Below are 16,189 nucleotides of genomic sequence, written 5' to 3' on the forward strand. Positions count from 1 at the left end.
AAACCCATTTCAGCACCTTCACACTTTGCTCTCTTTGTCCATCCCCTCCGCCCCTGCCCCCAGGTGGATGCCCTTGTTCAGATCACCACCTGGCTTACTGCTTTACTCCTCCTGAGGCCAGGCCTCCTGCATGGCCAGAGCCCTGCTCCTGCCGAGGGATTCAGGTTCCGGCTCCTCCCCATGGCCAAGCCCCGCCAGCAGATGGAGCTTTCACCCTGGCAGGCAGGTATGGGAGCAGCAGAAAGCGCAGGGTGAAGCAGGCTGTCCAAGAGGAGGACTGGGTGTGCTGAGAACACCCGTGGCTTCAGCCCAAAGACAGTGCAGGGAGAGCAGAGGGACTGAATTGAGGGCAGTGACAATAATTGTGATGGACACCATTAAGACTGTTTTGGAGGAGGTTTGGTTTTTTTTAAAAAGTACTGGTCAAAGCAGAGTTAGGGGAGAAAGCCATACTTCCCTTTTTTCTTTCAACCTTAATAACCTAAGCAAAGAATAAACACGTAGTTAGTTAGAGGCATGAATGTGACAAATTTTTTATTTCAAAATCTCGAATTTTGACCAGCATAGCACCACTGACTTGGGTGCCCTGATAGAACCTTGTGACTTGCCCACCAGAAATGACCATGCCAGGCTATAATTAAGGCTAACCAATCAAAATTCAGGTACCCAAAACCAGTTCTAATTCAGGTAGAAACTATGGATCACAGGAACCCTGAGACTGGTTTTGCAGGGAACCTCTGAATTATTTTTAAGTTTTATAGCATGTATGAGGACACTGGCCCAAAAGCTTGCTTCTCACATGTAGAGACCGATCAACTAAGAGGTAGATGAGAGATTCCAGAATCCATCTAGCAGTGGAGAGACAGGGCTCCAGGCGCTGTATCAGAGACAGTCCTGAAAGCCAGGACCACTGAGGTGAGGCGCAGCCGCCTGGCCTCTCCCCGCCAAGATGGAAGGGAAGGAAGGAGAGTACCCCTGCTCTTCCCGCTGCCACTGGCTCCTCTCCCCAGGCCCAGGCAGGGACTCTCTTGTGTTCCACTTTGACCCACCTGCCTCCCAAGGTTAATCTTCCCATAAGACACTGGTCCCCACATCTAGTATAGGTGTGGATAAGGAACCCCCCCACATCCAATCAGAACACGACTCTAACAAGAGCCGCACGCACAACTGCATTTCACACGTGATCCCGTTATCCTCCAGCAGTCTCTCCCACGTCTGCTGGAAAGGAGAGGAATCACAGAAGTTTCCTTTTTGGCTTTCCTCCCTGGGAATCCGTTCACAGGAGATGCTAAGCCTGACTATGAACAATGTGGATTTATCCACACAGATGTGTAAATGCACACACTAGATTAAGGGAAGAAAACGCATGCTGATTGTTTTGGGCTACACCTATTTTGCTTTCTAAACAGTTCTAAGTAAGAACCGAAGGACTTCTTTTGATTACGCACAGTGGTTTGGTGTCTCTGAAAGAGCTGTGTAAAACATGAACTCAAGTTTGCATGAATTAAGCGGAATCCGTGAGCTCTCCAGAGACCCCCGGATGCACACAAGCCCAGGCTGGGCTTTGCACAGGTGCCACTGGCAGCCCTGAGAAGCGAGGCAGCAGAACCCACGGAGGCCCCGGGCAGCGGCCCAACTGTGTCCTCCATCTCGGGTGCTACTCGGTGACTTCCATGCTCTGGGCTCCCAAACTTTCTTATAAAGTCTGGAAAATATTTATCTGGGAATAACACTACTATATTTGGATTTTAAACAATTTGAAACATTCTCGGTCTTAGGTTGGGGCAACAATGATAAAAGCTCAGGGTCTAGACTTTAAGACTACAGTATATAAAAGTGATAAACCCACGGTGGAAAGAGATTAGCATCATTTTTGGTTAGTTTGCAATAGAAACAGTTAATGCAGGCCTGGACAAGAATGCCACGTAGGGCAGGGAGCGCGGAGAAGCAAAGCAGAGAGCGGGCCTGTCACAGGAGAGATGTGTCAGGCTGGATGGGACCCCAAAGCCTGGACGCAGTGAAGGGTGAATGCACCATGAAAAGATCCCACAAAACAGGACTCCACATTATTAGAACAAAGACAAACACTAGCTCTTCTCTGACTTCCAAACATGGAACTGTAACATATGTAATACAAGTTGGGTAAAATACCGCTAAAACAGCACATACAGAAACAACACCTTACTTGCCACTCCCTACAGTCCATACTCAATTTACAACTGTGTTTTTAAAACCAGGAAAAACTATTAAAACATCTAGCCAGCAGTAGTGTTTTCAAAAGTATGTACACCTAACAGTCCAGAGAATGCTCGCTCTGGACCCAGTGTCAGCACCATCAAAGTGCAGTGCCTGTGACTGCAGTGGAGACAAAAATTAAAAATACAGTACTGAGGCCTAGGCCTAGCTCATGATACACTTTAAAGCATTCGTGGCGGACAGGCATGTCCTTAAGGGCCTTCCTTTCAGACAGGCACAAGCTCGCCACTGGTTACACGTAAGTGCGTTCTGCATCGCTGTACAGGTATATAATATTCCCTTCAGAGGATATAGGAAAGTTACTTAATGCTTCAGAGTTTTACAAAAATTGCTAAAAAAATTTTTTTGCACTTCCATTTTTAATTTTTTAAATGTGCCACTTTTAACGCCATGAATTACAAACTACTTTCTGACTGCTTTACTCAGCCCTAAGGAAGAACTCGGTTTCAGGGATCACGTCCCTCCAAAAGCCTGCATCTCGTTCCGAGAAGCAGCAGCGGCACAAGTGCCCCGCATGTGAATTCTCCACTTACTAGTCACCGGAATTTGCACGAGCCATCAGGGGGCCAGAAGCCTCAAACCCGATGGCGTTCACCACCAACCAGAAGAGCCGTCCGCTTCAGTCGGACAACAGGCACCGGCCCAACATCGAGGGGTGGGGGTTAGAGCAAAGTGCTGGGGAGGTTGCTGCTCTGCCAGCGCAAACACGTGGTCTTTGAGTGTTTATACAGGTGGCTGGACTGACTGAACCTCTTGCCGCACTTGAGGCAGGCGTAGGGCTTTTCCCCTGTGTGAACTCGGATGTGCTTCTTGCAATCCGTCAGGGTCAGAAAAGTCTTGCAGCAGATTTTGCAGGCGTACTTGCGAGCGCCCTCTACAACCAAGACGTTGTGCTCTGACAAGGCCTTCTTGCACTTAGACAGGACATCGGCGGATGCCCTGGTCAACTGTGGAGGGCCAGGCTGCGAAGGATGGCCATTTTCAAAGGAGGACGTGGCCGCGTTCATCATTAGCTGGGAACTGGCTGAGTTTTCTGGGATCTGTGAGCTCCTGACAGACGTTACGACTGGCATTTTGGGAGCTATGCGTCGGTAGTATGGAAAGTTACTGGCTCCTCCTCTCGGGGAGCCCATCATGACCCTGGAGAAGGAGGAGTGGAGACCCAAACCAGACCTGGAAAAGTCCATCCCAAACTGTTCTCCTCCTTGGTAGCCTGAGGTCTGCACACAGGGCAGGCCCATCACTTCTTGCATAGGCCTGACGAAATGGGAGTCTGCAGGCTCGCTGAACGGGTTCTCCACGTGAGAGCCAGGGGCCGAAGAGGGCCCGCCCGCAGGCCCAGCCTCTGGACTCAACAGATAAGGGGCCTCCCCCTCCAGCCTACAGTCACTAGTAGTGTTTGGGATATTATCATCATTGTTCTGACTTGCACTAAAGTTACTCCCTCTGCTCTTGTTAAGAAAATTTGAAATGCTGAAAGTGGATTTATGCTCCAGGTTATTTGTGACTTCCAAAATATGGATGTCACCTACCCTGTCCGTGCTAGACTGGGGATCTGAAAAACTACGATCACTACTTTCAGGGCTGAGGTCTATCTTCTCGGCACTGACCACAACCCCTTCCACTTCCACGGATTCACTGCCTTCTGCTTGGGAGGTCACATCGCTCACTTCATCCTGAGGCTCAGGAGAGCTCAGGGGCTCAGACTTAACCACCACTCTCATGTGCTCCTTCTCTCCAAGGCCAACCTCGGGATTTTCACATTGAAAACCACTTTTCTCGGCGGCAGCTTCCTGCTCAAAACTAGTTTCAACCTGAGTTGCACGAGAGGCCATGGACAACTGGGCCATGTTGCCAGCAGTATTGTCGGACTGGCTGGGCACCTGCGCGTCTTCTTGAGCACCAAAAGACTGGTCAAACATGATGGCACTGTCTTCCTGGTTGTCGGCCATTCCGTCAGCCTTAGGGTTGTCCACAATTTTCAGGGAATCGGGTGAAAAGAACTCCTCCCGAGAGTGAACCCCCGATGGCCCATTCTCTGGCGTGACGTCAGCAATGGAAGACTCATCCATGGCAGGCCGGAGGCGCTGCCTGGCCCGCTCCTCTGCGGACTGCTTGCGCTTATGAAGGCGTCTCATGGGGAAGGGCGTCCGTTGGTCCAGGTTACTGCGCAGTGAGGAGCTCATGGGGGCCGGCTGCTCCTCGCCACTCTGGCTGGAATTGAGGGCTGAGCTCACGATGCTTAGCCCCAGCTGCTGCAGCATAAAGGAGCGCTGCATGCGGGCACTCTGCTCCTGGACGCGCTCGCTGGGGGGAGACATGGGCAGCGTCCTTGTCGTTAAGTAATGTTTACATGCCTTAACAACAGAGTTCAAATGCAGGTGAGAGGCTGCCAATAAGACATCCATAACATTGCTCTCCCCCAGCATGAGCGTGGAGGTGTACATCATGTCAATCAGTGCGGCAAAGGCCTCCGCTGTCACTACCTCGCTGTCCAGCTGGATCATGTTCATGGTCTGATCTCCCTCTGCCACTGAGAAGAGGGCTCGGAAATGCGTGCTGCATGCCGCCAGTACCGAGCGGTGGGCTTTAAAATGTCTGTTCCCCACGACAATGACACAATCACAGAGCTGCCCGTGAAGTCTCTGGTAGTTCAGCTGCTGGAAGATCTGTTCAAAGTGTCCAGGAAAATCCATGATCCTATAGAAAGAACAAAGAAAGAAAGCATTAAGACCTTAGAAATGCTGAAGCCAAAGTCAGAGCACAGAGGATGTGATGAAAAGAGATGTGGACAGCCAAGCTTGGACCTTTTTTTTTTTTTTAAAGATTTTATTTATTTGACAGAGCGAGATCACAAGCAGGCAGAGAGGCAGGCAGAGAGAGAGAGGAGGAAGCAGGCTCCCTGCCAAGCAGAGAGCCCGATGCGGGATTCGATCCCAGGACCCTGAAATCATGACCTGAGCCGAAGGCAGAGGCTTAACCCACTGAGCCACCCAGGCGCCCAAGCTTGGACCTTTTAAAGCTTTTGATATTTCTCATGATGGCACACAGACTAAAAACCTGTCAAAGAAGGAACAAATGCCAATTCAGCTAACAAGCCCGGAAGCAAGAAGACACATGGTATCAGCTACTGGCTATTTATAGGCTCCCCTTCACTCTTCGCAGGACCGACTTTTAACACTTAGGGACCCATGTTAGAAAAGACCAAAGTGTAAGTGGTGAAATGGCTATCCTATGGACGTGAATCACAATTCTGCACTCCCTAAGGACAGTGAATAACCTCCATGAAATTCCAGTCTTCTAGCAACCTTAAGAGTGAGAGGGGCAGATCAGTATTAGTGGGTAAGGTTTCCAGTTACAGAGGACGGTAGATTGCACACATGCATTTGCCCTCATTAAAAGGAAACTAAAGTTTTTGGATTTGCTGTTTTTTCAAAAATACAATCCCACAAGGAAGAGCAACAGTAGCATTTTGGTAGCAGGTGACCAGGTAAAGGAATGAGTCCGAACTGACTCAGCATACCCAGAGAGCTAAATGCAAACCTGGCAGTGGAGAAAAACCACCTGACTTACATAGAAGCCCCCTACCCACCCAAAGGCTCAGGAATTGGCTGCAGGGGTGCCAGGGGAAGCAGACTAAAGGTAGGGCCAAGACAGAAGGACTGGCTGGAAATCTAATAAAGAAACAACCTATTGGAAGCTCTAGGAGAGCTCTTATGTGCTGGGCTTAGGGACCTACCTGCATCCCCACTACTGTTTTAAGGAAGCAAAGAAGGAGGGTTTTGTTTTGTTTTTTCTGTTTTTCTATTCTTCTCTATTGACAGGCTAGATGCTCATTTATCCACCTAACATGATTATACATAAAGTGGGTTGAGATAATTCACAAACGGGAAATGAGACTGCTATCAGAAAAGGAAAAAAGACAGAGAGCCTACATGAGACACTAGGCAACAAAGTGATCTGGTCAGTATAAAGGACAACCCACACCTAATTCATGTTTCATGTTCTTTATAAAAACTAGTCGCTTGAAATAAGGCAATGTGTAAAGCAGACTGTACTTTCCAAGAGGCCTGGCCATACTAAGATCATCCATCAGCATGCTTTCTTGCAGTGTGACACTGGCACTCCTCTCATCCAGAGGTGGGGTCCGTGTTCATTTGCCTTGAAGCCAGACAAATCTAGGACCACGGCAGAAATTACAGTGTTTTTCTTCCATTCCCACTGACTTGGGAGCTGGGTCATAAAAGGCAACAGAGCTTTTGTCTGCTCTTTCTGGCTTGCTCTTGGAACTCAGCCGCCCATGCCGCGAGGAAGCCTAGCTGAAGCCTAGGTGACAGCTGGCACTCACTCCCAGGCAGGAGTGTGCCTTCAAGGTGACTTCAGCCCCAGTCACAGTCTGACTTCAACCCCATGACAGACCCTAAGAGAGAGTCATCTAGCTGAGCCCAGGCAACCCCTAGAACTGTTCAAGGTAGTAATAAAATGATTTTTGTCTCAAGCCATGGAACGCTGAATGGAAGTGAGCTGTTACACAGCACCAAGTGACTACAGTAACATGAAGCTTGTTAATGCTTCCTCACAGATAAAGAGGCAAACACTTTAAATACTACCTCCAAAGGACACTTTTTCTTGTGGGTGGGAGACGGTAAGCCTACTACGTCTTTGGGGGAAATCACTTCTCACCCATTTTTAGTGCTTGTGGTGCAGACCAGACTGCCCTGAACCTCTGAGTTTCAGGAGTGAACAAATAATCCAGGGAGATCTGGCCCCATGACTCCGGTGATTATTTTAGAGATGGGTATGTGACCCCAGCCATGCCAACTAGCATCTGCCCTGGGACTCTCTTCACCCAGCTTGCAAGTTACAAGATAGATGTGAGTCTAGCACTGATGGTGGCCACTATTGCCTGTCTAAAAAGGAAGCCAATACAAAAGAAAGCAATACCCCCAAAACAATGTCCTGATGACAGCAAGACCCTGGGATCCAGCCATGACTGTAAGTGCCATCACCCTAGGACTTCCTATTTCATGAGCCAGTGAATTCCCCTTTTATCTTAACCTGGTCAAGATAAACATAAGGTTTAACACAATTTCAGAAAAACCTAAGTAACATGGCTATCTTAAAACCTTTGTGGATCTAGAAGGGGTATTTAAAAAAAAATTCTGTTAGTTTGGGAGATATAAAATGTGTTACTTTCAGCTCTGATGGAAGAGAATCGTGAATCAAGATCATGGTTATTCAAAACTCCCAAGCATATGTAGCCAACTCAGAGGTCCAGTGTAAAAGCCATAAAAAAAAGAGCTCGAGCTGGAAAAATATGTGCTTTACCAAGAGCTATTGTCTGAAGCCTTCATGCCAAGGAAAAAAGCTTCAGGTCTCTCTCTAAAAGATTTCAAAATGTGACAATCTGAGTCTATAGAGTTGGAAGAGATACAGCAAGTAATCTGCCAATTTGTATATGTCTGACTCATAGCAAATATACACTACAATATTTGTTATCTGCAGGAACAGATTTTTAGTAATTTCCAAACTAAATATAATTAAGAAAATACACTTATACCACTCTCATTTTATTAACATGAATAATCAAGAGGTGACTGTTTTCTCAATAGATTTACTTTCCTAATAATGCTTTACTTAGACTAATAAAAAAGTTCATTTGTGTTTGAGGAGAATAAACCAATTAATAGCACATTTTAAACTATTTGACTTATATATTGATTTATCCACATGCTTTTCAATAATATACTGACTTGGTAAGGAAAAGCACACCTACACTCAAATACCATCTATATAATAAAGTATCGAGTGATTTGCTGCCTGTATGCCAGGCAGGCCCTGCAAAGTTGCCACCTGCAGGAAGTGTCTTTAACAGTCTAAGGGATTCTTAACATTCAATATCCCTAATCTAGATAAGACCCTAGCAGAAAAGAATAACCAAAAAGAACTTTTCCTCCACTTTTAGAGATGATATAAACAAAAATAAGTGTAAGCGAGCAAAACTAGGCAAGGTCCCAGACAAGCAGTCTAGGATTTCTGACAGAGCTCCAAGTCCTGGAGTCCTGGAACGTTTGCCCATTGTTCTGATTTGACTAAGTGGAAGTAGGGAATGGCCAGGACTAGGTGGGCACATAGGTGCCAGCGTCAACCCCAGAACTCGATCTGTCAGCATTGGCTCATTTTATCATCTCTGTTGCCGCTCTGTCAGGGCTGGCTCAGAAACTGGACAGATCAGGTCTAGGGAAAAGGGACTGTATCAAGGACTAAAAAGCATGAACTCAAGCCAGAGCCCGATCCCTTACCATCTCCCCTACCCTCCAACTCTCCCTGCTCTGCCACCTTGTTTTCCAGTTCAAAATTCCTGACGATTAGCTGACCTAGAACTTCATGATTCTGTTTGAATAAGGAAATGTTTTAGTGCCCTACTTACATTCCTAGTGCAAACTCAAATGCTGTTTCTACTAAAACAGCTTTTTGAGGGCAGGGATTGCATTTTCTTTCTCCCCCTGCAAATTGTCTGATACACAGCTCATTAAATTATTTACTGAACGAGCACGGACTGTATAATGATGAACGACAACACCATATTGCCCAACAGTCATTTTCCTGAGAGTCCCAACTACTCTAAAATCAGCCAAAACTCAGAAAGTCTCTGAATATCCAAAATAAAGATCAAAGTCTACGTATAAAGAGTTCCTCATAGGAAAGCCCCTCAAGCGTTTACATAGTCTTTTGTCTTAGAAACAAAAAAAATTCAAGTTTTTCTAGTTTCCTAACTGATTAAAGATGAGCAACAGCAATTCCAGAATGAGGGCAAGAGGCGGCTCCGCGTTGACAGCTGCAAAAAAAGGGCGACAGCTGACCCACTAAAGGAGAAAAGCCCAGCAACTTGGGAGCCCTGTACTGGAGGCGCTACACAACTCTAGAGATCACAGCAGCCCATGAAGATGCTTGTGTAACTGGTATACAAATTCATTCATTCCATGTTTGGAAGTGCTTGCTTTGCTCAAGGTTAAGTGCTATGGAACAGAGACTGATATAGCATAGTCCTGTCACGGGTGCTTACTGGAAACACGACACCTACAAATAACTATTACCAAGTGGAGAGCACTAAGTGCCACCTAAGTTGAAGTGTGCTCAGTGGCTCAGAGAAGGCAGACGTTATTTCCAGCTTCTTGGTGGCCCTGACAACAGAACTGGGTACAAGTTTGCACTTGGATAAAAGGAGCTATAAAATACATTCCAAACGGAGGCAAACGTGGGTAGAGGTTTGAGGTGGGGGAGGCAGCGCATCTGTTCTGGTTGGAGAGCAGGTAAGGCTAGAAAGGCAGGTATTGGATAGCGAATGCTCATAACTGATATTAACGATCACCACATGTTGTCGGAAAAGTTAACAAAGAGGCATATAACTTTCAACTGAAGACTATCATCACTTTTCAGGTAACTTTTGTAAAAAAAAATTTGTTTAAATTCCATTTTTGATGGCTTGAGCACAATAAGAATCAGGGTTCTTGGTTGCAACAACAGTTTCTAGCTAACCTAAGCATAACAGTAAGCTGCTGAAAGAATTGATGGCAAGACTGGACACCTGAGCTTGAACTGCGCAGCAGGAACAATCTGGCCAGAATGCTGTCTCTGCGTGTGGCCATAGCCACTTCTACAAGAATGCTTACGCTACAGGGGACCAAATCTCCCCTTCCCTTCGTATTGTTTCAGTTCTCGAATACGTGTCTTTTTTAACATTATGTGAGATGAAATGGAAAGTACACGCGAAGTAATTGCGCTGCACACTAAAATGCAATGCAGGGAAAAGTCCTTGTGCAGTTTGAGTTGTAAGCTAAACTAATTGCCTTTTTAATGGAGCACCATTATAACTTGGAAGAAGAACGATAAATTATGGTTATTTAGACATTTAGACTTGGGTATTTGCCAGACATTCTTTAAGGAGGAATGAAATGAGCTTGTCATTTCAAGGAAAACAACTTACATTTTATTATATATATAATAATACATTATAGTATTTGTTGCCTATGATAAAATTTCAGCTTTCAGGTAAAAATTGGAATTTTGGAAAATTTATGTCACTGAGAGTTTCCCAGTTTCCCAGTGCTCAAACCCAGTGAGATCACTGGTGATATTAATAGAAGGTGATTTTTTTTTTATATTATAAATGCATCAACATTTGGAAGATCTGCATAAGCCAGTGAATGAGTATGTTCCAAATGACCAATGTTATAAAGTGTGATGTTAAAAAATAAGTTATGGATTAAAAAAATTCAAAGTGCAAGATACAAACGAATGTATTTCAATGTAACAGAATATGAAAAGTTTGTTGACATGGTTTCAGATTACACACTGCTACTAACCAAGCACTTAAGAAAATACCATTTGCTAAGCTCTGTTACAGTACCAAAACATCCAGAGTTATTTGAAAAAGCTACTAAAATACTCTTCCCTTTTCCAAGTACATATCTGTGTGACTCTGGGTGTTTTTTGGTATACTTTAATCAAGACTGTATCACAACAAATTGAATACAAAAGCAGGTAAGAGAATCCACCTGTCTTCTATTAACCTAGACATGGAAGAGATTTTCAAAGAAATGTAAATCAATACCACTGAAAATCCTGGTGTCCAGATCTTGGATTCAAAGACAATTTTCTAACAAAAGGAGTTAGTGCTCTTTGGAGAAATGGCTGATTCTAGTACTGGGGCTGAAAATATATAAGATAAGCCTGCAGTATCTTACAGTGTCAAAAACTCAGGAGATGCTTCAAACAAACATGAAAATGGAAGTATTTGAAAGGGACATGGGACCCAAAAGAAGCGCTCCCAAAGGCCAAAACTGGAACAACGTGAGCAAAAAGATAAATAAAATAGCATTGGATTATACCCCAACATATAAATATCCATAGATCCATACTGATATAGACTGCTTACAAAAATAAATGGGAGAGAAGTGTCAAATCTCTTGTGCAGAAAAATCGCAAGTAAATTACATAAATACTCTACCCTCAAAGAGATGGATGGAGCCCAAGTCCCAGCTCCTTGATATGAGCCGTGCATAGAGCCTTCCTTCCAGGGTACAGCACAATATGCCTATTACAGTACAAAAAAATCAGTACTCCAACACAATTCCTAATCTGTTGGAGCTGTCAGAAAGATAAATCAAAGCTTTTAGCATATATATGTATAACTAATCAAATGAAAGGCTCCCCCCCAAATTGGACCTTGAGATGAAAAGCCACTATTCAGTGATGAAAATGATGAAAACAACTGTAAGAGCCACAGTTCACTCAGAAACAGCTGGTCTGTTAGCATATGAGAAGTTCACTTCATACTCAGACAAAAGGTGCAGTGTAGTGTTACATTGCAGCCCACCTGCTACACTAACAAAATTTGGCTCCTACTATTCAATGTCCATATTTGAGAAATGTTCAGTACAGTAAAAGAGAAATATGTTTAAAACTGACAGAGGAGAGAAGTATTTGTTCACAAAAAATATACATTTAAAAAATACAAGTTGAAAGCTAACACTGACCCAATATCTTAAATTTTCTTTTTCCCTTTCCAAGGAGAAACAGGAAAATTCAAGATACTGTGTGGGCACTACAGCAAGCTTTATCTCACTCTACGTAATACAGTTTTAAGTTGCACCCCCACCGAAGAATTCCAATTCAATATAATTTATGCTAACTACTTTATTTTTTTAAATATTTTTAATTTTATTATTATTTTTTTAGGGGAGGGAAAGGTAGAGGGAGAGAGAGAATCTTAAGCAGGCTCCACCCCACCCAGGCTCAATCTCACTGCACCTAGTCTGAGATCATGACCTGAGCCTAAATCAAGTTGGGCACTTATCCGAGCCACCCAGGTACCTCAGTGCTCAGTACTTTAAGTATTAAAATATTCGGATGCATCTTTTTATCAAAGTGATTTTTTAAAATGACTTCACCTTCTTGTAACAATATTTCAACAAAGTCTCTTTTGAGAGCACTGATCTCTAAATTTAGGAAAACACCTATTTTTAGATGCTTTTCTTCCAAATCTTATCACATTAAGAATTTTGCTAGACCTACCTCAATTAACCAGAATACAGTTTGCCAGCATCCCCAGCTAACTACGTTTTGACAATTTTTAGAACAAAAAGGAGCACATCAAAAACAAGACTTCAGAACTCTAAAAAGTCTGGGTTCATTTATTCAGCAAAACACAAAGGCCCAGAACAGGTCCCCAACGAGTTAGTCTCACCTGGCAGGTCACCAAGCTGGCAGTGGTGCCCAGGCCAGTCTTCCCAAGTTTGCTGGAATTTCCAGCTGGAGTTAAAGCAATAGCAGCAGGCCTTCCCTTGGTTTAGGAGCCATTCTCTAAAAACTTTTTTTTTTTCCTGCGCAACTGGTCTCTTCCCCCACCTCGGCTCTTTTAGCTTGCTGCTAACCACCCTCCTCTCGGAAATCGCAGGATTAGCAAATGAAAGCAAGCTCTGGAGGACAAACTAGGCGGCCAGCACACCTATTTTAGTGATCTAGGGCTCAAGAGTCTGCACAAGAATAACAAATCATCAATGACTAACGCATAGCAGTCTCTTCAACCTCTAAAGATCCCAGTATCTTCTACGTACTACAACCAAAAAGTATATGAATGTATTAGGGGAAAAGTTTTGTCTTCAATTTTGAAGGCGAAGGGTTCCTTCTGTTCATTCAAATTAACCAGAACCGAAGCACATTCCTTACTGATCAAGACTTTACTGTTCTTTTCCGTAAACATTTTTCTCCGAATAAATACTTAGGATTTGTCTCCTATAGAGAACTTAGTTCCTTACAATACTCTCCACCAGGGCAGAATGCAGACTGACTTTATAACAACCTTTTTTTTCCCTGTTTTTTTGTTTTTGTAAGGCAAAAGACTGACCTTCACCCCTCCCCCCTCCCCTTTAATTCACTGCCCGATGTTAACATTTACGTCCAAATCTGTCCTTCAAACAAGGGGAAGAGGGGGAACGGCTGTTTTTACCGCTCCAACCCCCACAGCTCCTAGCACGAAGCCTGGAAAAAGTGGACATTCAATAAATGCCCAGAAACAGTTCAGTTCTCAGATAACAAGCTGGGGCATTCCAAAAGGCTGGCTCCACCCCTGCAGGGTCAACCGCCGGTCCCGATTCCAAACCGCCTTGGTCTCGCTCGGGTGAAAGAAAACCTCGACGCTCACAGACCCAGAAGAGGGCAACGAAGCCACCCGACCCCATCCCGCTGGGCGGCAGATCCTCTGTTAACCCGCCGGCATGTAGGTCCTGGGCCTTGTCCACCCCATCCCGGCAACCAACGCCGCCAGCCCGCGTCTCCGTGGGGGCAAGAGCCCCCGCCCCACCCGGCAGACAGCCTGGCGTCGGGACCTGGGGGACGCCTGCGCAGAAGAACCCGCCTCCCACCCGCCTGGCCCCTCGGCTCCGAGGGGTAACAATACCCCTTCAGAAAGACCGGCAGGTTAGGCGGGGGTCACCGGTCCGCGTCTGCGCGCGTCCCGACGCCTAGGAGCGAGCCGGCTCGCGCCGCCCGCCTAGCTCTCCCGGACCTCAACGGTCTCCACGTGAGCGCGCCCGCGCGCTCCCCCGCCGCCGGTGCTGACAGGGTCGCCTCACCTGAGCCGGGCTCCGCCCCCCTGCTCGCTGGAGGAGGCGGTGACCCTTCTCCGATCCGGCCTGATAGAGTCGGAGGAGGCGGGAACGTCCAGGCCGGCGTCTCCGCGATGGGATTTCCTCCCCCTTCCGCCCACCCCGCCTCTCGTCCCTCAGCTCCTTCAGCCCGTTCGCCGCCGCACTCTGAGAACACCGCGGCGGCGGCCGACAGTAAACGGAAGTGACGCCCGCGAAAGAGCCTACTCCGCTCCATTCCTCCAGCCCCCGGCCGAGCTGCAGCCAATGAGAAGGGGCGGGGGCGGGGCCTGGGCAGAAGGGCAGCCAGCCGGCGCGCGGAATCCGGAGGAATTTACTCAGCCCCCCGGAACGCCGACCAATCGACGGCCCCAGGAGCTCGCTGTGTTTACTACCGACCGAATCCGTGAGCGCTGTGACCAATCACCATTTTCCTTACAACACGTAAAACTGTTATCAAACGCCTTTTAAGGCGGGATTTATCACTAAGCGGCTCTAGGTTTGGACTGTGGAAAAGAGACCGTGGGCTGCAGCCAATCGAGAGCCGTTATGGTTGAGGTAAGCGGGTTTTCCGCCTCATTGTGCCAATCGCAGTCGCGGCTGCCAGCGGTCTGCGCGAGCCGGGAGGCCAGGCCGCCGGGGAGTGTGTCCCACCATTGGCTGGACCTGAAGGATTTCCCCACCCTCTCGGCGGCTGGCCGCTCCGTAACCACCCGCTCGCTCCCCGAAGCCCGCAGCCGCAGCGGGCCGGGGCTCGATACCCTCCCATCTCGCAGGCTTTGGGAAAAATAAAATCCCGAGACGCTGTGTGGTGGAATTAGGCCAAAATCCAGGCTAAAATCGCTGACCCAAAAATACGGTCCGTCTGACAGCACTTGGGTGCGATCCCGCCCCACGTCCGGTCCCGGCGACGGCGTCTCCCACCGCGGGTGCCCGAGGAGTCCGGCGGGGGTCCCTTCGCTCCGCAGTCCGTGCTGCAGGTGGGATCCGCCTGCCGGCTCCAGAACCGATGTGCAAGGCTCGCGCGGACTTACGCGGGACGCTGTCAGAAGAGAGCCCGCTCCGGGGCGGCTCCCGAGCTCCCCGGCAAGCTCGGATGCAGAGCCGGAGCAGCGTCCTGGGGTCGCCGGGCCCTGGGCGGGGAGGAAGCCCTCCTTCCTCTGTGAAGAGAGAAGCAAGCCCGTGAGGGGCCTTCCGGCGGGAGCTGTGCGTGGCTCGGGAGACAAAGGCAGGCTGGCGATCGCCGCTGGGTTCTTTTTGGGGTGGGGTGGGGCGGGGGTAGGGGGAGACTTTTAAAAATGGAGCACCCCATTTCTTAAGAACTTAATACCTAAGTACCATTATGGCCGATCCATCCATTCGGGCCTTATGGGTTGGAAAAGTTGCCCTTTGGATTTATTTCTTTAAGGCCTCAATGAAGTCTGATGATAAATTGCCTGACGTTTTAGAGCCTCCACACGTATTTTACTGCAGATTGAGCAGTAAAATTATATGTATGGAATTCTGACAATAACCTAGGCCATGTGAGAGGTCTTTTCATATACAGGATTCTTATAAAAATGCTGTGAGCTAGGTACCTCGGATTTACAAACTGGAAAAAATTAAAAAGATCTATGTATTTATAATTTAGGAAAGCGTGAAAAGGCCCCTGCTATGTTGTTGGTGGGAGTATCATTGATGTTCTAATTGAAAATTGGTAGTATCTCTCAAAATTTAAAATACGCGTTCATTCCCGTTTAGCTAGCAATTCCTTCTAGAAATGTATTCTGAAATATACAAATGTGGAAATATATACAAGAGGTTTTTGATCACAGCTGCTGGTAGAAGGAAAAAGAAAACAATCTGAGTATGCATCTACAGAGGATTACAGAAAATTGATCTATACATATTATTGCTCCTTCATCTCTAATGATCCCAATACATATAAAACAAAATTAATAAAAACCTGCCTGTGGAGGTACACATAAAAGTTTGTAAAGATACGGCTAAGTATCAAGGATTCAATCAAACTGTTCACAGTAGGTACCTCAGCGAAGGAGGAAGTGATAAGGAAATGTTTGTGTTTAATTCTTAGTCCTTATATACTTTGTATTAATTTAATTTTTTAAAGATTTATTTATTTATTTTTTTAGACACACACAGAGAAAATTAGAGAGCACAGGCAGGGAGAGCTGCAGAGGGAGAGGGAGAAGCAGGCTCCCTGCTGAGCAGGGAGCAGGACTTGATCCCAGGACCCCTAGATCAAGACCTGAGCCCCAGGCTGACACTACCCATGGGCCCTGATT

General features: G+C 46.6%; 1 protein-coding gene across 4 annotated transcripts; it reads right to left on the reverse strand.

Annotated features, from left to right (window-relative positions):
• Nucleotides 1-508: 508 nt before the first annotated feature.
• ZBTB5 (zinc finger and BTB domain containing 5) lies at nucleotides 509-14,308 on the reverse strand. Of its 4 annotated transcripts, XM_082694866.1 has the most exons (3): nucleotides 13,718-13,788; nucleotides 12,506-12,737; nucleotides 509-4,956 (listed from the first exon to the last, which is right to left on the reverse strand). In XM_082694866.1, exon 3 carries the CDS (start codon nucleotides 4,950-4,952, stop codon nucleotides 2,919-2,921), a length of 2,034 nt encoding a protein of 677 aa, XP_082550992.1. In that variant the 5' UTR covers nucleotides 4,953-4,956; nucleotides 12,506-12,737; nucleotides 13,718-13,788; the 3' UTR covers nucleotides 509-2,918. The 4 variants fall into 4 exon arrangements, with proteins under 4 accessions (XP_082550992.1, XP_082550991.1, XP_082550994.1 ...); XM_082694865.1 differs by lacking the exons at nucleotides 12,506-12,737; nucleotides 13,718-13,788 and adding an exon at nucleotides 13,893-14,308; XM_082694868.1 differs by lacking the exons at nucleotides 12,506-12,737; nucleotides 13,718-13,788 and adding an exon at nucleotides 13,826-13,890.
• Nucleotides 14,309-16,189: the final 1,881 nt, after the last annotated feature.

Source organism: Mustela nivalis (genome assembly GCF_964662115.1).
Source record: "Mustela nivalis genome assembly, chromosome: 13".
Classification (NCBI taxonomy): domain Eukaryota; kingdom Metazoa; phylum Chordata; class Mammalia; order Carnivora; family Mustelidae; genus Mustela; species Mustela nivalis.